The sequence below is a fragment of the Myxocyprinus asiaticus genome, chromosome 22, assembly GCF_019703515.2.
Source record: "Myxocyprinus asiaticus isolate MX2 ecotype Aquarium Trade chromosome 22, UBuf_Myxa_2, whole genome shotgun sequence".
Taxonomy (NCBI): domain Eukaryota; kingdom Metazoa; phylum Chordata; class Actinopteri; order Cypriniformes; family Catostomidae; genus Myxocyprinus; species Myxocyprinus asiaticus.
In genome coordinates, this window is record NC_059365.1 from 21,997,141 (window position 1) to 22,021,990 (window position 24,850).

General features: G+C 37.4%; 1 protein-coding gene across 3 annotated transcripts in view; it reads left to right on the forward strand.

Annotated features, from left to right (window-relative positions):
• Positions 1-23,337, forward strand: part of LOC127412914 (glycine receptor subunit beta-like) — a 33,183-nt gene extending 9,846 nt beyond the window's left edge. The window contains exons 2-11 of one of the 3 annotated variants that reach the window (XM_051649632.1): positions 994-1,118; positions 2,388-2,494; positions 5,115-5,182; positions 8,593-8,819; positions 12,644-12,726; positions 14,589-14,729; positions 15,309-15,492; positions 16,488-16,561; positions 17,987-18,288; positions 22,493-23,337. In XM_051649632.1, the coding sequence (XP_051505592.1) occupies positions 994-1,118; positions 2,388-2,494; positions 5,115-5,182; positions 8,593-8,819; positions 12,644-12,726; positions 14,589-14,729; positions 15,309-15,492; positions 16,488-16,561; positions 17,987-18,288; positions 22,493-22,789 (1,608 nt within the window). In that variant the 3' untranslated portion in view covers positions 22,790-23,337. The remainder of the gene's footprint in view (positions 1-993; positions 1,119-2,387; positions 2,495-5,114; positions 5,183-8,592; positions 8,820-12,643; positions 12,727-14,588; positions 14,730-15,308; positions 15,493-16,487; positions 16,562-17,986; positions 18,289-22,492) is intronic. The other 2 variants (XM_051649633.1, XM_051649634.1) reach the window with 2 other exon arrangements.
• The last annotated feature ends 1,513 nt before the right edge of the window (positions 23,338-24,850 follow it).

Here is a 24,850-nt window from a genome sequence, read left to right on the forward strand (position 1 = left end):
GATCATCGGCAGAGGGCGCAATGGCGCTTTTGGGGTGGCCAGTGGATTCACCAACTGACATTCACGGCACACTGCACACCATTTGCGTACTTCGGTGTGAATGCCCGGCCAAAAGAAATGGGCCATTATACGGTTCAAAGTCTTTTCGTGACATAAGTGACCAGCCATTGGGTTGTAGTGAGCCACCTGGAAGAGTGTTTCCTGACGGCTCTTTGGTACTAAGAGCTGAGTTGTATTCTCTTTGGTCTGAGTGTCCTGCGTCACTCGATACAACCGCTCTTTAATAATAGAAAAGTATGGCTATGTGAGCACAACATTAGGCTGGAGCTGTTGACCATCAATTACTTTCACTTGGTCAAAGGTGTGCTTGAGGGACTCGACACACGACTGCTCCAGAGGGAAATCCCCCTCAGGGAAGCCCTGAGTACAGGAATTCCCTCGTCTGTGTCATCATGGCGCAGAGCATACGGCGATGGCCCTGGCACCGCCTCTCCAGCCGTAGCGTCGCACGTCACACACGCGACACCACTTTGCAGGACCCATCCACACACATTACCCTCAATAAATTTGTAAAACTTTAAAATTGTTCAAACTGGTTCCCAGAATTAGTGGATGGGTGAGGCGGGAATTAACCGCGGCCTCAACTCTATGCCTTTTCCCCTGAATCGTATCTCAGTGACAGATGACCACGTGCCCCCTTGCCACAATCCTCTACTGTACAACTTGGGAAAAAGTATTGTGATATGCTGTTTAAAAGTAAAAGTGGGAGAGCAAAATGAGAATCAAGCATTGGTCTCTGCGGAGCACAGGTAGCAAAATTCCAGTTACAAACCACAGAGTAGAAAAGCCCACCAGCTGTTATTTGCTGTTCAAACATGTCTACACTCTGAAGAGACCCGTGCCTTCTTATAAAGCAGAGTGTGCTCTAAACATAGTGCTTTGTGCTTTGGTTTCTGAATGATTTACTCTTTACTCTTTTCCTATCTCTTCCAGGCTTTCTGCAATATGAAGGTGCTTTTCGTATTGCTCATCATCTGTCTATGGATGGAGGGAGGATTCACCAAAGAAAAGTCGGCAAAGAAGGGAAAGAAGAAAGGAAAACAGGTTTACTGTCCTTCGTAAGTGAATTTGTATTTATTGTCATTCAACATTGCTTCTGAATGGCTCTACACACATCTCATGTTGACGTTGTGACATTGATTGCAGTTAATGAAATTATCAGGACTTCACACATCATGCAATCACTTTCAATAAGGACATTGAGCAGTATTACAGTTCTAATTATCTGTTAAGTATTATACATTATGTAGGCTACAAACTAAGTTTTTTGGAAGAATATAATTATTTTTTAATTTATGACGTGAAACAGGTAATTGAATACACAATATAATGCAACACTTCTGAATCCTGAGAAATGTGGCATATAAAAGTAAAATAAATACATATATAAATAAAAGTAATAAAAATAAAATACCCAGCAGATGTGCGGTACTGTATGCATCTTTACTACATAAGTACACATTTCACCACATAAGTAATGATATTTGGGTAACACTTTACAATAAGGTTCCAACTCTTTTCTGGGGTGCCCGGAGATCCTGGATGTTTTGACACTGAGCATTTGCTCGTAGACAAATAATTGAAAATAAAAAGGAATGTTTTCCGGGTGTATCATCTTTTGCTGTCCAAGTTGTGCTCATTCTTTCTAGCTGAAGTTCATCTCCAGCAGTGCACATCCCATCCATGGAGGGCTTAGAGTGGAAAACACTTGGCGAGTTCACTTTAATCATGCTACTGCGTCCAGCTTCTTCCCCCAGATTTAATCTGCTTTAATGTTGTGTGTACTTCAAACTATGGCAAATGAAGTAACTCACATCACAGTATACTGTCTGCATGTAACAGTGCATGTTTACTTTGATTTGTTCATGGAAATGCCTCCCTCCAAAATGGTGTAGTGAAAAATGCTAAACATATTCATATATATAAATCTATCTCAGTATGGCTTATAGTGATATTTTGCTAATTGCTAAACGTTTAAACAGAAGTAAATAGAATAATATTTTTGAAAAATGTTTAAAATGATGTACACTCACATGAGATGAAGACTCTAGTCGTGTCATTCCTATCAGGCTGCTTAATTCTACATGGTGCTGGGTGTACATTAATGAACGCTGTCTTGTTGAGATCATATGACCAGCCGAGTATCACTCACTTTATAACTGTGCAGTAACTGAGAACCTTTGGTTTAATGTGATGCTCTTATCTATACTGCAAGGTGTCAGAGCAAAAAACAAAAAAACAAAAATGGAGTGCACCATAAATATAGTTTTGTTGTTGTTGTTGACTATTGCACCCTTCATGCTGTCCCTCCTCTTTGGTCCCTTCAGGCAACTGTCATCAGAGGACCTAGCACGAGTTCCGGCAAATTCTACCAGTAACATCCTTAACAGGCTTTTGATCACCTATGACCCTAGAATTCGGCCCAACTTCAAAGGTCAGTACTTACTGACAGTTATGTGCCATCATTTAATGGTCTTTGCATACTCTTGTAGTGCCATGCTATATTTATATGGATAATTATGAACAAGACTCATTATGTTGTCTTAAAAAAGCCAACATACTGTTATGTACAAACCGTTATTGTACTGTTATTTTACAACCACCCAGAATACCTCAGAACACCTTAAAGGAATATTCCGGGTACAGTTACGTTAAGCTCAGTTGACGGCATTTGTGGCATAATGTTTATTACCACAAAAAATAATTTTGATTCGTCCCTCCTTTTCATTAATAAAAAAAGCTAAAGTCGAGTGTTGATTACCACAAAAAACGTATTTTGACTTGTACTGTCTCTTTTAAAAAAGCAAAAATCTTACAATGAAGCACTTACAATGGAAATGAATGGAGCCAATCTGTAAACGTTAAAATAGTCACTATTTCAAAATTATTGCCAAAAGATGTAAACAATATGTGTGTTAACAGGATTTAAGTGTGATAAAATCACTTACTAACCTTTCTCTGTAAAGTTATATGCAATCTTACAACTTACCATGTTACCATGACTACATTGTGGCATAAACCCTGTAATCCTGGTAAACGACTATTTACAGCTCAAATAATACACAAGTTTTAACAGAAGAATTCATGTGTGCTTTTATAAAATTATAAGCTTCACATTTCTGCAGTTAAACCCTCCAAAAATTGGCCCCATTGACTTTCATTGTGAGTGCCTCACTGTAACCTCAATTTTTGTATTTTTTTAAAGAAAAGGAGGGACAAGTAAAAAACAAATGTTTTGTGGTAATCACTATTATGCTACAAATGCTGTCGAATGAGCTTAACTTGTATTGAACCCAGAAAATTATTTTACCAACCACCTAGCAATGCCCTATCAACCACCCATTTGACCCTAGCAGCCGCCTTGCAGCAGACAAGCAATAACCCAGAACTCCCTAGCAAGTGCCTTGAAACCACCAAGAACATCTTAGCAACCACCTACTGTAGCAACACACTTGCAACCAATTGGAACACCTTAGCAGCCACCTTACAAAGTCCGAGCAACCACCTAGAACACATTAGTAACCACCCTAGCTTTTAAACTTAAAGATCAATAAACTGCCTATGAATTTAAACTACACAAGGCGTATAACCTTCAAACTTAAAATCTCTTTATTATTCCAACTAAAAGACTTCAAGGATTATTTTTTTATTTTTGGCTTTGTTGAGCCAAGATTTAAAGTTCGTCTTAATAAACGTTCCTTTTCTAGTATAAAATTGCTCTTCTTTTGATACTGTTTACTGGTATTGTCACTCACTAGTGATGGGTCGTTCATGAATGATTCGGTTATTTTGAATGAATCTTTTATGTGACTCAGAAGAACAAGTAGTCTCAGAGAGTGATTTATTCATTTTGTGTTGGCCGCGCATGTGCATTGGGCAACCTCCGTTCGTTTGTTATGTGAAAACCGCATAGGCACTGTACAGGAAACAGAAAAGATTAGTTCACCTCTCGAGTCTTTTGGTCCGAGTCGTTCGTTCTTTTGTCACATGATAGCCGTATACGCTATGAATTGCTCACACAGGAAACAGAAATGATTAGTTCACCTCTCGAGTCTTCTGGTCCGAGTCGTTCATTCTTTTGTCACATGACAGCCGTATACGCTATGCAGTGACAAAAGAACTAACGACTAACGAAGATTCCAGAGGTGAACTAATCTTTCTGTTTCTCATAATTTGTCCTAGGCTGCATTATCAATTTTTTCTTATTGGGACTATAAACAAAGTTTGCGTAAGTAGACGTGTTGGGCGGGATTTGGCTATTGAAAATGTAACATTTTAATTTAATTCTGCTCAAATGAATGAAATTAACTAAATGACTTGAATAAAAATGAGTTCATTTTGCTGAACGAGAAAGTTTCAAGTTAGTAAAATGATCCGATCTTCCCATCACTATCACTCACTATTGCTATTCCCTTGTTAAAATTTTTTACATTGTGTTTTTGCACACTCACTCATCAATTACTGTATTTATTTATACAATTATAAAGAATTACAAAGCATGTTTTATTGAATGTATACACAATGTGGTGGATAAGTAATTCCAGTTTATGCTACCGTTGGCATCATTTCCAGATATAATGAAGTAAGTTGTTAAACGTGAAAACCTCTATCGCCTCCCTGATCCCTGGCATTCAATGTAAATGTGGATTGGTGGGGCCTTGATGTGGTCTGAGTGTTAAGAGCTCACTGTATGATTCAGTGTTATTGCTCCCTATAGCCAGCAAGCTGCTCTTCATATATGGCCAAGATGAAAGCTCCTGGCAGTCATTAAAGTCAACATTATAATCTTGGGAATAGGAATAGCCGTGGAGTAGATGGAGCATTTTTTCCTATAATGCCAGGCTTTCCACATAGTGTACATAAAATGAAAACATATGTTTCATGGTATAAACCAAATAGTTGAAGGTAGGCGTAATTGTCTGTGAGAAAGTACACTATTAAAAATGTTAGCAGTTGCACGCTTACATCACAGTCTTTTAGTACATCTTGTTTGATAGATGTGATTGGCTGAATCCTGCTTCTTCTTCTTTTTTTTTTCTTTTCTTTTTTTTTAGGGATTCCTGTTGAAGACCGTGTGAACATATTCATCAACAGCTTTGGGTCCATCCAAGAGACCACTATGGTAGTCCACATTACTTGTACCTTTTCATACATGTCCACAGTGCTTGAATTCAGTGGAAAAAACTATCAAGCACTTAAGGGTTGCATCTATATTTGTTATGTTTTGTGCAAAAATAGCACCCTATGTTCCTATACATAATCACTAAATGACATGAAATGTTTTTTCTCTACATTTTCCTACTTTCATAACTGCAATTGTTATGACACTGTAAATGTCAATGATTCAATCAAGATCAAGGTCTGAGCAAGTCCTCTTCAATCAATCAACCAGTTCCCTTTTAATGTCACTGTACATCAAAACGTGTCCACTTTCAGAATGTTAATTTGTTCATCAAAGGAAGCTGTACATAAATCCATCATAAAGTGACATTTGCCCTATGAATTACTCCCCTTTTTTTGATCAAACAACTTTTTGATTTTTGATGGAGGTGTTCGAGATCTTCATAACGTTTGTCCAAATTGAGTCATATATTTTCCTTTCATTTTCATTTTCCTCTTTTTATTTACTTTCTTTTGTTGTTGAAATATAAAATGCCATTGATATTGGAGTCATTGATTAAATCAAAAGAGTAATTGCAGCTCAGTCTCACATTTTGTAGCATGATTGCTTTAATGGCAACACATTTCAAAGAACAATTTTAGTTTTAGAGGACTTTTGAAAATGTCAGATAGCTCACAACAGACAGACAATCGAATTCATGACTACGTGCTCTATTTGGGGCTTAACATGTTTACTTAACGCTCCACCGGGTAGAAGAATCAACCCCAGAACCCGCTGTCCTGTGTCTAACTCTTTACGAGTAGTGACACCCATAAACAAAACATCATGCCAAAGTGTCTCAGATCACCTCTACTGAAAACATTTCCTCTGGAAGCAGATCACAGAGCCATGTTTTCTGCCCAGCATTGCATGGGCAATGGATTGAAAACAGCTTGCATGTAGATCTGCTCAGAAAATTGCTTGACAAAGAGCTTTCATAAATTTAGAAATTACATTTATTTGTGTTGCATCACCTAAAGAGCCAGTACACCTTTCCTGCTGTGTTTAGCCTAAATGTGTACCTGCACAAGTGGCAAAATACAGAAATACAAAAAGGCTATTCACAACCTCACCAGAGACCTGACTAAGAACTAGAGCTCTTTGTTTTTGAAGAGCTTATTAGGAGAGCTATCTTTTCATTATTAAAGGGATAGTTCATTTAAAATAAAAAAATAAAAAAATATATGATTCACTCAGTCTTTTTTCCATACAAAGAAAGTTAATGGTGAATGTGGCTAACATTCCTCCTAACTTCTCCTTTTGTGTTCCATGGAAGAAAGTCATATGGGTTTGGAACAACATTAGTGTGAATACTGTACATGATGACAGAATTTTCATTTTTGGGTGAAGCATTCCTTTAATATTTGGCCAGGAGTACACATGTGACAACATGACAAAATGCAATGAATGGTGCTTTATAGTGTGTGTAATACATTCTGAATTTCCAGGTTTAAGGCTTGAATAAAAAACAGGACATACCAAGACGTGAATCATTTGGCTCTGTAGCGCAGCTGGAGTGTGGGCATTTTATGTGGCATGTCATCTGTCTTCACAGTATCAGTGCTAGCAAAACAAGCTTCACTAGAAAATGCCACTTCAAAGCCTCATGCTCACGCAAGCCAGCAGCGAAACTGGGGCCAATCTAACTTAACGAAGCCTGTGTTTTCCCCAGTGTAGGTGCTCAGTTACAGCATGAGCCCTCATTTCAGGCCCTCACTGGCACCCATCACATGCCTCTTGATGTTTGTGATTGTGATAAATAGGAGCCTCTCCGAGCTCCGCAGCTGCATGACTTCAATACCAGCCATTACTGGAGCCTTGATACTTCAGAGACGAATGTTTTTTAAAACATCATTGAGAGGTGGTAAGATTTGCTGGTTGCCATGGCGATGCATAAGACACCTGTGCTCCTCTGTCACCCTAAAGGACTAATGTGCTGTTTTTATGTCCAAGTCAGGGCTTTTCACAGTTCCTTTCACCTAACACAAAAACAGGTGTCAGCCCTCAACCTCTCACCCACCCACAGCAGGCTTTCGGCTTTTATGTGTCACAAAAAATGTTTATTTTCAAGAAATGTCTCAAGCAGTGGTTGTTTTAGTGTACACTTAGTTTGATTTAATTCAATAGATAGCACAAGGGGGGAATTCATTAAAAATGAAAGTGAATTAAAAATAAAAATGCAGATGTCTCGAGATGCATTTTTACTCTTATTATTTACTCTCCCTCATGCTAGCTAAGATGTCTATGACTTTCTTTCTTTTGCTAAACACAACCGAAATTATTAGAAGAATATTTCAGCTCTGTAGGTCCACACAATGCAAGTAAATGGGTACCAAAATTTTGAAGCTCCAAAAAGCACATGAAGGCATCATAAGACTCCAGTGGTTACATCCATATCTTCAGAAGCGATATAATAGGTGTGGTTGAGAAACAGATCAATATTTAAGTCCTTTTTTACCATAAATTCTCCTTCCTGCCAAGTAGGTGGCGATATGCACAAATAATGTGAATCGCCAAAAACAAAAGAAGAATGTAAAAGTGAAAGTGGAGATTGACAGTAAAAAAGGATTTAAATATCGATCTGTTTCTCACACACACTTCTCATATTGCTTCTGAAGATATGGATTTAACCACTGGAGTCTTATGGATTACATTTATGCTGCCTTTGTATGCTTTTTGAAGCTTTTGGAATTCTTTCATCATTCACTTGCATTTTATGGACCTACAGAGCTGAGATATTCTTCTAAAAATATTAGTTTGTTTTCTGCAGAAGAAAGAAAGTCATAAACACCTGGAATAGCATGAGGGTGAGTAAATTCCGAGAGATTTTTTTATTTTTGGGTGAACTATCCCTTTGAAACCTGATGGTTTGTCGGGTCCCGTCGGGGGGCAGGCCGTTAGCAGACCTCTGACCTGAATTGACTCTTATGGCCAGATAAAATGCTCTCCTCCATGATTTGATTATTATTTGAGGAATTACTACTGCCGTAATTGCTAGAAATTTTACAGTACACAATCATTTCTTTTTAAATAAATTCCATGTGCTGCTTGCAGAATTAATGCAACATTAATTGAACCAAGCAAATAGCTTTCACTTTATGAATAAGGAGTTAAGTTAAAAATAAGTTACATAAAAAGAAATCGTGTTTGTCCTCAAAATAATGACAATTATTTAATTTAAATACTCATAGTGTAGCACAATTTAGCACATTTAGCACCTGGTTAAACTGGATTGCGGATGGTTAGTGATTAAGATGCCGATTTTTGGATTGAAATACAACATGCAAAGTGGCACAACTGTTCAGTGAATTTACCTCCTAGATGTTTACATTTAGTTTAACAGATATTCTGGTTTGTACTTTATCGCACAGGACTATCGTGTAAACATCTTCTTGAGACAGCGCTGGAACGACCCCAGACTCCGACTTCCTCAGGACTTCAAGTCTGACTCACTCACCGTGGACCCAAAGATGTTCAAATGCCTGTGGAAACCAGACCTTTTCTTCGCCAATGAAAAGAGTGCAAACTTTCACGATGTTACACAGGAGAACATCCTGCTCTTTATCTTCAGAAACGGAGACGTCCTCATCAGCATGAGGTGATCTTTAATGCTCTTTTCCAGCAAAGCTCCTAACCTCTATCTTTGTAGATGGTGACAAATGGAGTCTAGGTGCTGATAACACCCACTCTGATTCTTTACTAGAGCTATCAAAACAAAGCAAACACAAGAGCTTATCAAATGTCAAGGCCTTGTGCTTGTGGTTTTTAAAGTGGAACAAATTACCATGTAGTCGTTTAATCCAAGGGTGTTTAACATTCTGTTTATGTTCACAAATTAGAAAGTGTTCTTTATTTTATACAGGCATATTGTAAAAAATACATCCATTAATATTAAAATAAGTCTCTTAAAGTCTATAATATCAAAATAACAAGAAATACACTCTAAGCTTTGGCTTCATGTTTGAATGAGAGCCGACATATTTACTGGCCCATCTACAGAGCTCTTTTTAATGCTTTTAATAAACCTCAGGGGACTTAAAGTGATCTGAGAATTGGAGATCCAATACATCTGTTGACCCTAAGATTTTACCTCACCACTGACACCTAAATGTCTCCTGTCATTTGATCCCATGTGAAAGTTCAGTCCCTTAGAAGTGGTGGACACCTCTCTCATTATCTTTCCGCTGCTTTATCTGCAAACCATACTGAGTGGAAAAGGCTCTCAGAGTCTTCTAGTAGTCAATGACTACACCTGCTGTAGATTTGTCCATGGCATAAATTGATGCCATGCCATGTTATATAAAACATGTGCTGTGGAAATCTTGTTTTGATCTGCACCTTTTCTTATTTAGCAAACGGTTATCAATGCAGACAGATGTACTGAATTTAAATAAACAGTTATTTATGAAGTTAAACAATTCCATCGGTCTTCAAGTTTCATGTGAATTGATTCCATGGTCACTGTGCCAGCCATTTTTTGGACCTGGTCCAGTTTAGGCCAAATATAAAATCTAAACATGGGCTCTGAGCCCTTTCAGTCTGGATGGGAAGTGGCTTTAAGAGCATCATGTTGTATTCTGTTATGTCTGGGGCAAATGTATTTCCATAGTGTTTTTTCCATGCCATCCGGATCACAGCATGAGCTGGGTGGTCTTTCGTGAGCCCTCTCTCACTTTTGGCATTGTCCCAGGATGCCTAGCTCTGTCTCAGGGTATGTGTGTGGCAGGGGATTACTGTCTTAATGAGAGACCCCCAAAAAGAAAATAGAGTGTTTATTTCATATTATACCTCACTGGAACAAATTTAACCTTTACTCTTCCATATACTGTACATATAACCCACTTACAATACATACACTTTACATTTTCTGTCTTCTTTACCTTTTTTTTCTTCAAGAAATGGACAAAATATAAAAAAGTGAGGTGTTCTTGGAACTTTAAAAATAAATTAAGACAGCAGTTTGCATGGCTTTTTAAAAGTTGAATTCATTTACTTAAAATGTTACAAAGTTGCTTTGTATTAAAATCTGCCCTCATTGTAATGATTAACTACAAATATTAAAGGAATATTCCGGGTTCAATACAAGTTAAGCTCAACCAACAGCATTTGTGGCATAGTGTTGTTTACCACAAAAAATTAGACTCGCCTCTCCTTATCTATTTTTTTTTTTTTTTGTGATTTTCTCCCTTTTTATCCCCAATTTGGAATGCCCAATTCCCAATGCACTCTAAGTCCTCGTGGTGGCATAGTGACTTGCCTCAATCCGGTTGGCAGAGGACGAATCTCAGTTGCCTCCGTGTCTGAGACTGTCAATCCTTGCATCTTATCACATGGCTTGTTGTGCGCGTTACGCACAACTCACCACATGCCCCACCGAGACGAGAACCACACATTATAGTGACCATGAGGAGGTTACTCCATGTGACTGCACCCTCCCTAGCAACCGGGCCAATTTGGTTGCTTAGGAGACCTGGCTGGAGTCACTCAGCACGCCCTGGATTCGAACTCGCGACTCCAGGGGTGGTAGTCAGCGTCAATACTCGCTGAGCTATCCAGGCCCCTCGTCTCTCCTTTTCTTAAAAAACATTGTGAAGTGAATGGGGACAATTTTTGCAGGGTTTAAAGTCAAAAAAGCTTATAATTTTACAAAAGCACTTATATGAATTCTTCTGTTAAAGCTTATATATTATTTGAGCTGCAAAGTTGTTTAAATCATAATTGTTATTGTCATTTTAGGGTTTACGGCATTACGTCGACATGGCAAGTTATGCTATCATACTTAATTCATGGTATCACGCATATTATTTATGTCTTGTGGCTGTACTTTTTAAACAGTGAGTATTTTTACATATACGGATTGATCCGATTCACATTTCTTTTTTTTTTTAGAAAAGGAGAAACAAGAGAACATATATTTTTTTGGTTATCAACATTATGCCACAGTCGCTTGAGCTTAAATTGTATCGAACCTGGAATTTTCCTTTAAGTAACTCTAGGAAGACTAAATTTTGTCAACTTAAAAGAGCTCTATGCCAATGGTTTTACTTATTACTTTTAAATTGCTTTAGATCATTCAACATTATGATATCCATCTTATGTTATCTATGAGAGATCTACATTTCATGGGTAACATTGGGCTCTATATTTGGCTTGTCTTAAACTGTTGAAAACATAATTTACTCATGTAGTAACACTCATGAGACAAATAACACTTATCAAATATTTTAAATCGCCATATTCAGACATTAACACATGGTACACGAAACATTAATCAACTAACTGATCATTTTAAGTAAAAGAAACTGCTCATACTGACATCACAAGACAGCAAGTTATTAAACAAGACAAATGTTTTTTTTTTTTTTTTTTTATTCAACAAAAACTGGCAAACAACGATCAAACAGTGCAACCATAATTATTTAACTAGTGCATGTTAGGAAGAGTGTGAATGGAACTGAACCATAATTTTGTTATATTTTCTGTGATTGTGGCCTATTTGAAACCAATTAATCCAGTTTACCTGCTATGCTTGTTGGTTTAACCTTTGACTAAACAAACAGAAAGCTCCACTGAGATGCATTACTTTTGTTCCTGAATGTTTCAAGATGTTATTACTTCGGAATAGTAAGTACACCTAAAAAAGAAATAACTCAAGCACATTTATTTTTGTCTGCCCCTCTGTATTTTCTTACCTGACCATATCTTATATCCTAACCACAGTCTCTCTCTCTCTCTCTCTCAGATAATTTGTAAAACGCACCATAAAGATACATTCTAAACAAAAACAGATCTTAGAGTGAAACAGCCATTTCCTCTAACCTCTCCCAGGCCTTTTACTAAAATATGTTGGCACAGTACGTCAGTTGCACTCTATCGCACTCTCATACTCACAAGTGCTGTGTGGCCTCGCTGGTGTGAAAAGTAGCTCTTTGCTGCATCTGAGATGGTGATTGTCAAATTATAGGAGATACCCAAAAAGCTTTCATGTGTTAATGGGGTTTTTAAATAAATATGCCATGTTGGCACACTGTGCACAAAATGGGAACTGCATGAAGAATTTATCCCACTGTTGGCAGAGACCTTTTGTGTCTGTGGCATTTCAGAAATCAGTTAAATTTGGATTGGCTTTCAAGTAATGCAACCTGTAAGGCGATAAAATAATCTTAGCTAAAATCCGAAGTTGTGAAGTATATTTGATTCACAAGTTAAAAATTAATGTCTCATTGTGCAACTTATGATGCAGCCAGTGTAATCAGTTCTTTTCAGACAATCATTCAGTCATACATATCTTATTAATGCATTATAGAGTGTGCCGGTCATTCAAATGTAACGTAAAATCTCTCATAATTATTTACTTGCCACCAACTCGCCGAACTGATTTGTTGTATGGTGCTCAAATGTCTTTGTTATATCTCTTCTCAGGTTGTCAGTGACCCTGTCTTGTCCACTGGACCTGACCCTCTTCCCTATGGACACCCAGAGATGTAAAATGCAGCTTGAGAGCTGTACGTGAATATGAACACAACCATGACAATGTACTGTATATGGATATGAAAAAAATAAAACAAGACTAAATGCTTAAAAAAGACAGAGGGGGGAAACCATAGGAATTGTCAGTTTCTACCTAGTTTCTCAGTTATTAGCTTTAGCTTCACCGCATCCTTAAATTAATATTCCGGGTTCAGGACAAGTTTAGCTCAATCAGCAGCATTTGTGGCATGTTGATTACTACAAAAATTTATTTCAACTCATCCGTCCTTTTCTTTAAAAAAAAAAAAAAAAGCAAAAGTTGAGGTTACATTGAGGCACTTACAATGAAAGTGAATATGTACAATTTTGGAGGGTTTAAAGGCAGAAATGTGAAGCTTATAATAATAATAATAATAAAAAAGCACTTATATTAATTCTTCTGTTCAAACTTAAGTATTATTTGAGCTGTAAAGTTGTTTAAGTCATCATTTTATGGTTATTTTAGCGTTTTAGGGTTTTTTGACATTACATCGTCATAGCATCGAAGTTGTAAAATTGGCCATAACTTTACACACAAAAGGTTAGTAAGCGTTTTATCACACTAAAATCATGTTAACATGCATATTGTTTACATCTTATGGCTATACTTTTGAAACAGTGAGTATTTTAAAGTTTATGGATTGGCCCCATTCACTTTTACTAGCCGCAGTGTGAACCAGGGCTGTTAATTGGCCAGCCGGGGCCAATAGCCTCGGAACCTCGAGCCGCAAGACCAAAATCGATCTGCGTTCCCATAATCGAGCCAGTAACTTAGCAGCGCTGCCCAAAAACCCGCCCTTAATACACAGCTGCAGTGCCAGTGTCACACATTCCACCCATTACACAATCAAGAGGGAAGCTCAAGCTGAGGTATCATGTTATCTAGCTATCCAGAATATCGAGTTTATATTGAATGTAAACAATAAGATAAGTTAGAGTTGAGAACTCACCAACTGTAACTGCCATGGTGTCCTGAGTGGTCTCTTCACTAACAGCGGGACGATATCCCAGCACACCTTCTATGAAAGTTCACCGAACCATGGAAAGTCATTTCTTTGGGGACCGCTTTGTCCATTTTGTGTTTTAATGGATTTGTACTGTACCCAAATTTTTTAAAATACATTTTTTCCCTGATCCTGTACCACTGTGCGCTGGATACACAACCTGGGAAGTTCGGCAAAACTCCGTCTTTGACATTGAACCCACCTCAATCCCCGGTTGGCCTTGTTTGGCCAAAGGGTAATTGGCAGGTCAAAGGCCATTGGCCGTTGCCCCCGAGAAAGCCCCGAGGAGGCACGATGAAGCTCCGGAAGTGACAGTGGGAACGCAACTGGCCCTGGCACGCACTTGCACGCCCTCATTTTGATCGATAGTGGAAACATGGCTGTTGTAAGTGCCTCAATGTTACCCAGAATTTTGGAACAAGTCAAAAATAAATGTTTGTGGTAATCAATGTTATGCCACAAATGCTGTCGATTGAGCTCAGCTTGTATTGAAACCAGAATATTCCTTTAAGTATGAAATTAAGATATATAACAACTCCTACTTTTGTTATTTGTAGTGTTATTTGGTGTCAAATCTTTGTTATTCAGCATGAGTGTGTGTGAAACACACTTGAAATCTCCTACACTATGAGGACCTCCCAAAGCACTAAATTATGTTATTCAAAAAAACAAAAAAACAAAAAAAAATATTTTGCCAAAGGTTTCTATGAGGTTTAGGTTTAGGGCTAAGGTTAGGTTAGGGTATAGAAAGGATTGTTAGATCAGTATCGAAACAATAGAAACTCAATGGAAAATCCTCATAATGAAAGGAATACAGTACCAACATGTATGTTTTTGGAAATGTGTGTCTGTAGTTGGCTACACCACAGATGACCTGCAGTTCATGTGGCAGTCTGGGGACCCCGTACAGATGGAAGAAATTGCTCTGCCCCAGTTTGATATTAAGCAAGAGGACATTGAATATGGCAACTGCACCAAGTTCTATGCAGGGACAGGTAAAAGCTCTTCATTTTCCATTAATGGCACTAAGTGGATATGTGCATAAGCTCTCTGTTTTGTATTGGTTATCAAAGGCTTTATAATGCGTATATTCAGTCGAGATACAGTATATACAGTCAACTTGTGAAAAAAATGAATTTAGAATTTTTCTACTTTAATAAAGTTATTTTCAGTACAAATTGTCTTCTCAGTATATCTATATGAGTGGAAAGTTGAACTGATAAATAAACATGAATTTCTTAGTATTTGGTATGTCCCCCTTTTGCTTTAATGACAGCATGCACTTGAACTCTACAAGTTGGTGCAAAACCTGATGATCCATTAATCATCCATTAACCTGGTCAATGTAACAGTTTGCTTATTTGATTAGTGGCCTAGAAATTGTACAAATAATTAAAATATTTCTATTCGTTTTACATCATAACATTTATTTATTTAAATTTTTTAGTTAAACTTTCTGCTTATTTACCAGTTTAACTTAGTGTTTGAATCCCAGATTTTCAATGTGGACTCTTTTGAACCCAGCAGTACTTGTCCACTTAAAACCTTTTTTTAACTGAACTGTTGTATGTTAGGTTACTACACGTGTGTGGAGGTGATTTTTACTCTGAGGAGGCAGGTCGGCTTCTACATGATGGGTGTGTACGCTCCCACCCTGCTTATCGTTGTTCTCTCCTGGCTCTCCTTTTGGATCAACCCTGACGCCAGCGCTGCTCGTGTGCCTCTGGGTACTTTTTCCAATCATCAGTCCTTCCACAAGTATCAGCACATAACCGATGCCCATTCTTTACGTTTTTCATCTCCCCCTTTTCACCAATGTACTGTAACATCCACCAGTGAGTCTTGTCAATGCCACTGACTTCACAGAAGTCCAGGAGGTTATGGATGATAATTTTTATCCCCTAAAGCACATGATGGAATCTATTGCTTCTTTTCATCAATTTTAATTCATGTCCAGGAAATTGCCATCATACTATTTCCATCAGCCTCAGCTGTAGCCCAAAGGCATTCTTTCAGTTTGGAAACTGCAGAGGTCAGCGAGAGAAGATTATTTGAGATAAGATCCTGAGATGCCGTGAAATGTGACAATTGTGTTGCACATGCTTCCCAATTATACCCTGATGTTGTTGAGATAGGCGTGCTTTATGTCACTGCTATTTTATGCAACACAATGATTCCTGGTGCGCTGAGTGCCGTCTCATGGGTTGGACACTACTGTACATTACAAAATATCTGCAAAGCCATGGCAGCTATTTCATTACAATGGGATTTTTCTGCGATTCCATTGTGACCAACTAGAGGTCAACCGATAAACGATTTTGCCGATACGATAACTAAGGTGGTGGAAAAGGCAGGTAACTGGCCGATAGTTTAAAAAAAAAAAAAATTATTGAATGATAAAACATTTCTTATTCTTTCTTTACTTTGACAGGCACAACTGAGGCTACAAGATTCCAAAACGTATCCCAAAGGCATTTTATTGTGCTACCTAAATCTCAATAATAACCAGAAAAATTAAGATTTGGTGCATAACGTGGGACTTTTATCTATGATCAAGCTATAATTAAGAAAATTATTATTATTATTATTTTTAATATATAGATATAGGCATAGATTTTTGCTGATAACCGATAGTTCCAAAAAGCAACTATCGGCACTGATTAATCGGTAAAACCAATATATCGGTTTACCTCTAACACCAACACCACCATTATTCTGTCCACATTGTTGTCTTTTCCCTGACATTGTTGCAGTATAAAGTGTCACACTGCCTGTGATTACATCAGGTGTCATCACATGCCATGGTCTCAGATTCACACCATTTCAGGTCAGTCATTAATGCAGTTTGTGAGTTATTAGTTTGCTTTTTGTGTGTGTGTGTGTGTGTGTGTGTGTGTGTGTATCTGTATGTGTGTGTGTGTATTTGCATTAAATTGATTGCTTATAATAACCATGAAATCTCAAATAGCATTTCGCTGTGTCATTTAAAGACTAAATATAAACAGAGATGAAATAGATAGTTCACCCAAAAAAGGAAATTCTTTCATCATTTACAGACCCACATGTCGTTTGAAACCTGTATGACTTTGTCTTCTGTGGAACACCAAAGGAAACTTTTAGCACAAAGTCTGTGCTGCTTTCTTCTATACAGTGAAAATGGATGGGGACCAGGTGCTGTCAAGCTAAAAAAAAAAAAACACCATTAAAACACAATAAGATTAGTCCATTTGGCTTGTGTGCTATATTTTAAGTCTTCTAAATTCATATGATAACATAGTGTGAGGAACAGCTGTGGTCACAATTAGGCATGTGACAAATTTTCACATCACAATAATTTCTAAGTCATTTGTTTTATTCTAGTTTACATTTCGGTTTGTTTTCTCTCCCCTGTGAGATTTGTGTGTTGCCTGTTTGTTTTCTGTTGTTTAAATGAAAGTTATTTTATTTTTCACTCATTCCTGTGCTTGGATCCTTCTTCCTGCTAAGCATTCCATGACGGTTGTCTCTCAGTTTGCAAAAACTAGCAGAACTGTCACAACTTACCTTTATCTCACTGAATTGCATGGGATGATTGCCCCTGCAGATAAGTGAACATGTTTGAGGTGATCCTGTGTTTCGCTGCCACTTTTCTGCCACACGTTGTACACAAAGGGAAACCATCTTCGACCAACAATCCCTCTGCATTTTATGGAACAAAAAATACTTCCACATTTCCAACTTAACCCTTTTTTACGTCGGATAAAGGGTCGACTGCGTTCCTCCTTCAGCCATGCTTTCCGTCCATGTTGGTTTTGTTTACATCAGAGTGCACGTGTCATCTAAAAAAATCTAAAAAAAACAGATATCTAAAAGGTTATCTTTAATTGTTTTGAAGTGCCCACGATAACAAATTACCTTGAAATACCATATTACAGAATACCGTCACATGCCTAGTCACCATTCTCTTTCATTGTTTGGATCATACAATTTAGAGCAGCTTGCACATGCTGCTATTAACAACTCCTTATGCCTTCCAAAAAGGAACGAAAGTCATACAGGTTTTGAAAGACATGAAGCTTGATGACAGAATTTGCATTCTTAGGTTAAATATTCCTTTAATTACAAAAAGAGTGGATGGCATTTTATTTATTTATGTTCAAATACTGTTAAACTCATTTATCATCTTTGGAAACAGTGTTTCAGATCAATGTTTAAGCTCATCTCCCCTCAGCTCATTTGATCTAATGAGCACTCTCTCTCTCTCTTTCTGCAGGGATCCTGTCAGTGCTTTCTCTCTCTTCTGAGTGCACCTCTCTGGCCTCCGAACTGCCTAAAGTCTCATATGTGAAGGCCATTGACATCTGGCTGATTGCCTGCCTGCTCTTTGGCTTTGCCTCTCTGGTTGAATATGCTGTGGTTCAGGTGATGCTTAACAGCCCTAAACGCCTGGAGGCGGAGAGGGCAAAGATTGCCAGCAAGGAGAAAGCAGAGGGAAAGACCCCTGCCAAGAACACCATCAATGGCATGGGAAGCACCCCGATACATGTCAGTACACTTCATGTCAGTACACTTCAGGTCAGACACAGCACAATAACTTTGTATTTGAATCCAGCATGATGCCTGAGAATGAAGTGAATCAAAGATATGACACAATGTAAAAACACATAATATGCATCAGATAAGCATATATACATGTTATATTTAACCTTTGGGAGATATTATCCTTCCACAGTAGATCATAGTTTTTATTCAGTTTTCAGCTGTATTGTCTTCCTTGTAGTTATATAATCTAAAATAGTACACTGCAAAAGTGTAGGTGTGATAATCATAAATTCAGATTGTTTAGAAAACAGACAGCTTTATAGCAACAAGTGAAAGTGGTGCTTGGCAGCAGGGATAGTCTGACAGACAGGAGAAATGGGCTGAATAATGTGTTCTACTGAAGAGGATTAAGGATGCAGTGTGTTTTCAAGCACTGTCACACAGTTACTCTCAGACTGGACCATCGACAGCTTCCAGAACATCTGAACCTAAATTAACCCACATGCTTTTTGGACAACCCCTGACAGTTCCTGAACTCCATGAAAATCTCATTCATTGCTTTGATTTGAAGCCATTTGGAAGTGTTCCAAAATGCAGTTTTAATAATAATAATTTTTATTTATATAGCGCCGTTCTAAAACCCAAGGTCGCTTATTTTTCTTTTCTGTTTATATGAATTTCCTATTTAAAAATGAAGCTATTTAATGGCTCATCCTTTTTTTAAATATCCAATAGGCTTGAGTTTGTCACAGCCATGAACCATGATTTGCTACTTGTTAGTTGGTAGGGTAGTTGACGCCTATTTTTTTTTTTTGCTCTCACTAGTTGATTTGAAATGGTCCTGCTTTATGACAAATACATTCATTTTAAAAGTGCAAATATTCCATGTAGTCTCTCAATTAAAATTAGGTCATAAAAGCTGCATATATAATAATTATATAATAATTAGAAAATGCTGTTGAAAATATTTGAGATGAAGTTTCTAAAAGTATTTCATGTCAACTATCGGGTTGCTGGACATAATGGGGGAGGATAATTCTCATTCTAGAGAGCATTTGATTCTACAAAAACTTGTATAGTGCAAGATGAGACATAAATCATTTTTGTCAGTTTTCCCGGAATAGAAAGACTGTACATTTATTTATAAATTTTACTAAACATGATTTATTAATATCTGTTAAAAGTATTTTTTATTTTTTTTTCTACTTAAGAAGTTCACTAGCATAAAGATGGCTTCAAAGCTAATAGAAATGGACTGAAAGCTACAAAACTCCAGTTTTTATTTCTTGGGGTTTAGATCATATCAGAGGGATACAAATGGAAGCTCCAAGGTTATATCTTATCTCAAATACAATTCCTGTAATTTGTGTCAGTTAGTTTCCTACATGTGTGCATGTGCACTCGATATATTAGCAACGATATCAAGCTGTTTGAGGATTTAAGTGTTGTGTGCCCAGGGGGGAGTAGCTTGGTCCAGCCCTGCATGGCTTCTGACCCATCCACACATCTGGAACTAATGCATCAGACAGATTGGAGTTACACTATTAGACAACACTCTGCTCTGTTAGTCAGAGAGAAAGAGAGAGGAGCAAACAGATGGTACAGTGTCACATCAGTTGTTAACCTATTTAAAGCCGTGGGCAACTAAAGTTGCAGAACGCTCTACCAATCCTTTTCTATCTGTAGATTTTTTGTGTGTGTGTGTGTGACTTAAACAACTGGAATACGAGTAGACAACCTTAGGAAGAGCTTTTGACATCTTGCTGGTTAATGTGTCATGTGTCATGTCCTTAAATGCATACCTCGGGTCTTTAGGATCTCATTCCACCCCCTTTACCTCATCAGTTTTGTAGTTATGCCCCCACCTGTTAAGTATTTCTCAACCTTTCTCTTATGAATAGGGTAACAATAATTACCAAAAGCGTATAGAGTCATTATTGTCCTGAGATCTATGATATTGTCGCAATATATATTTTTGCTTCCATCATTTATTTTATGAATATTTCTTATCTATGTAAGTTATGCTATCACAGGATATCTATTTCTATGTTTTAAACAAAACAAATGAGTACTATATTCAAATAAATTTCTACTTTAGCATTTCGATTTTCTGCGCATCAATGGTAAATTATCAGTATCCCATATGCATGTACACATATTTATTATACTTATTATATTATACATATAATGTTACTTATTACTCAAGGTGGCACTATTGTTTCAGTGATTGACTTGATTTACATTTAAAATTGGTATTTGAGTAGAGCAAGACTACTAGAGCAAGTACAACACATGAGCAGTATGATATGGCTTTTGTCATTTGGCTGAAATTCTGTAAGTTGAACGCATATTTGGACTCAGTAAGTGCCTGAGAAAATACACATGTGCAGCTTATTATTATCTGAATATCTGCATGTGTTTCTATGGGAGTTTCTGTATAGAGATATATGTCACCCTTCACTAAAGTTGCTGCATTAAAATCATAAAAAAAAAAAAAGAACAACATATAATGTTATAAGAAATATTGTGCAAACTATTCTAATTAAGACATCTCTGGGAGAAAAAAACATGGGCATTAATGGGTTGATACTTGACTTGTCCTGTTCTATTTTGATGCAAGGTAGATAGTACTGTATCTTCAAACCACTTATTTTTTGCACCTGGTGTTCCTCTGTGGAAAGGCCATGCAACATTGGCGCTGTCCTGCTAGAGATTCAGGAGGAGCCCAGAATAATTGCCTATCCTTGTACTCTCTCTCCCAGCAGCACAAGAGTGTCAAGAGATTTGGAAAGGAAGGGGAATGCTAAAAAAAGAGTATTTAACGAAGCCTCCGACCAGGAGTAACTGATGGAATAAAAAAGCAGACTCACTTAATGACATCAATGAGCTCATGTTTTGGTTGACAGGCTTCAGTCCTTTCGACATATATGATGATGTTGGCATTTACACAGAAAAAACATACATTTAAGTGGCTCTTCAGTATGAAACCGATCTAACGGTGCAGTTTTTAGGGTGCGTCGCCCGGTGTCAAGGTTCAACGCATTCAAAATATACTATATATAGGATATTAAAATGAATAAATGTCTATTTTTCCAGCCTGTTATATTAGTATTTATTTATCACCCCTTATTTTAGATACAGTTCCTATATATTATTATTTACACAGGGCAAATATACTATTTATTAAATCTACTTTTATTATGTACCCTATTTTAATGTCTGGAAAACCAGACTTTTAAATATTACATTTTATAAATGCGACTGGAATTGTTCGGTTAAAAGGGGCACCAAACTGTGAATCCTTAACAAAACAGTTTGGTGAATACATGTTTACACATTAGCTTCCAATCAGCTGACAAGCTATGAAAGTAGCAACGTGGTTAGCTAGTTAGCTATAAGCTCTGTCTGCTGTCACGGAGAGTAAAAGATGGAGTCTCACCAACTAGGTAACAGAGTAGTGTGAAATCAACACTCAGCAGACACAATCCACCACTGCACCATTGTCTGCTGAGCTGCAAAAAGATGCTCTGATGTTTACCTTTCAATCTGCTACATTACTGACTGCACTGACAAACTATAGCTGGCTAACATAACAAACAGATGTGATCAATCTGAGTGACGTTGTTGTCAGGGACAGGGTTAACGTTATATTAGTTATATAAAATGATGGGGTCATTGTTTATTAACTTTCCAGTATGTATTTCACAAACTAGTTAGCAATTTACCGAGAAGAGACTGCTCAACTCCGCACCGCTGAACTTCAAAATCAGCTCAAAGTCAGCTCTGTAAACAATGGAGTTGGCGCGCGCTCTGCTGGACAAACTACATTATGAAACCAATTCTAAAGCATTGGTTTCTGCATTATATGTTTTGAAAAAAAGTTTTCATATTTGCGCATATTGGTAAACATACCGATATATCGGTGAAAGGCTAATATCGGCCGACCGATATATCGGTCGAGCACTAACTTAGAGAATATGTGCCTTTGCATTAGAGAATAAAGTATAAGGGAAAAATTCAATTAGATTTGGGATGAGGTCTTCTCCACTGAAGTTGGTAGATGCCTAGCTCTAATTCTTGATCATGTCTGAAAGACTCCAGCTGCCAACCATTATTTGTTCATTTGCTGATTTTAGAAATAAAAATATCTAAGTGTGAAATTAATGTAGAGTATCAGGAGATACGTTGTTCTGTTTATGTGTCTGTCTTGCCATCTCTCTTTCTCTTTATCTCTCAGGTGACAGAGACAAGGTGCAAAAAGGTATGCACCTCCAAGTCGGATTTGCGCTCCAATGACTTCAGCATTGTAGGCTCTCTCCCACGGGACTTTGAACTCTCAAACTTTGACTGCTACGGAAAACCCATTGAAGTCGGCTCTGCTTTCGGCAAATTGCAAGCCAAGAACAACAAGAAACCACCACCTCCTAAACCTGTCATCCCCTCAGCAGCCAAACGCGTTGATCTGTATGCCCGTGCTCTCTTCCCTTTCTCCTTCCTTTTCTTTAATGTAATTTACTGGTCTGTGTATTTGTGATTGTGTAAAATTTAGCCTGCTGATCTTCAACTAACCTTTCCTACCTTCATCTTGTCTCTGTCCCTACAATTTGTACTGTACCTCAGGCGTCACACATTACAGTTCTGTAACCACTGATTTAAAGACTACAGAGAGAAATTATGGGGAGAAACACCATATTGCTGAACAAAAGCAATTTATTTATTTTTTAATGGAAAGGGCGAAGGCATTGCTTGAAACATAGCTCAACAAGATTTGTTTGTTTTCAGCTTCGATATTTAATTAATGCTCAAAATTAAAAGAGAAATTATTATCTTGCATGTGGAAATGGAATATATGCATATTAATAAATTGTATTTAATATATATATAATATTATTTTTGACTTACTGATCAGCTGTAAAGATGGTGATACATTTGTACTGACAAACACTGCCATAAGTCTATTAATGATGTTCCTATAACAAGCATTCCAATTACAAGCAAGTGCATAAAGCAGAGAAAACCTAACATCTCCTGTGCTTGTGAAAACAACCACCAATAAATGGCCAAATGGCTTAGCTGACCTCATGACCTTGTGCCTTCAGATCTCTTTCTTCCTCCATTTTTCAGATCCCTTAACTGTTGTGCGGTGTTCGTGTGAGTCACACTGGTGTTCGTGGGTCAAAAATGACCCGAACGTACATGTGTAATATTAACTTTTTAGAGATTTAAAAAAAAAAAAAAATTAAGATATGTAAAAACACTAAATTTACTAAAGTAAAAACACTAAAGTTGTGCATTTTTGGGGGGATTTTATGGTAGTTAGACCTTATTTAGCTCTAAATTACTAAATTACACCATTTTCAAATAAATAAGCATATTTTATAAAATCTTCACTTGAATAAAAACCTTGAAAGTGTCGAAACATCACAATTTGTCATGCGTCTGGTGACATCTGCTGGAATAAAAAAACATAATTACATGAAATAACAACTATGTTCAGTAGATGGCTCCAGTGCTCCATGCAGTAGCTGATCTCTATAAGCCAGCATTGTAACTTAATTTCTAGAGAATGTCACAAATTACACATTGGACATATATTAAGACATTATTATTATTATTATTATTATTCAAATTGTAGCATTTTTTCTAAACCACTTGTGTTGAAGTGTCAGATTTTGCAATGAAGCTCCAGTATGCTGTCAAACCTGACCATGATGCCACAGTCAAATCTGATTGTGCTACATAGAAAAGACAGAGTAATTATTGTGTTAACTGTAATTTATTTTGAACATCAAAATTCCACCATAAACTTTGTCACATAGGAATCAGACTCAGACTTTGACATGTGTGGTATGTTTGGTATATATAGACAGGTTTGTCTACACTTGTGAGGGACAATTGTCCTCATCAGTTAAAAAAAAAAAAAAAAAAGAAAAAAAAAAAAGAAAGAAAGAAAACTCTTAACTGGGTCAGATGATGTTGATCTTCAAATCTAGTGATGTGCAGTTGTTTGTGTGATGGTTAGGTGTAGGTTTAGGGGTAGAGTTTGGAAATAGAAAATATCCTTAGCCTGATATGAAATCAGTGGAAGTCAATGAGAGATCACTAATATAAAAAAATTAAAAAAAATCTGTATGTATGTGTGGGTGGGTGTGTGTGTGTGTGTAACTGACCCTACCCTAGCGGGATTCGAACCAGCTTCTCTGGCATGAGAGGGAGGCGCACTAACAGTGAGGCTAAAGGCTACAGTCCCTAGCATCAGTCACTAGTGCACCTCTTGAGGCTAGGGGAGTGAGGTTTACACACTGCACAGCTAACTACCAGCTGGCTACCGTTACACTCACCCCCTTAAACCTCATTCCCATCCGGGTCACGGCACCACTGTTACCAGTCCTACCCTACCCACTCCAAGCGGGATTCATACCGGTGTCTCCAACATGGAAGGCGGGTGCGCTAACAAGTTTACACACTGCACAGCTACCTACCAGCTGACTACCGTTACATGTGCATGCATTTTCTGCATTGTGGATGTTTTGTAGTCTCACCCCTTCATTTATGTGTGGTTGTTTTCTGCATTGTGTCTGATGTATTGATTTTT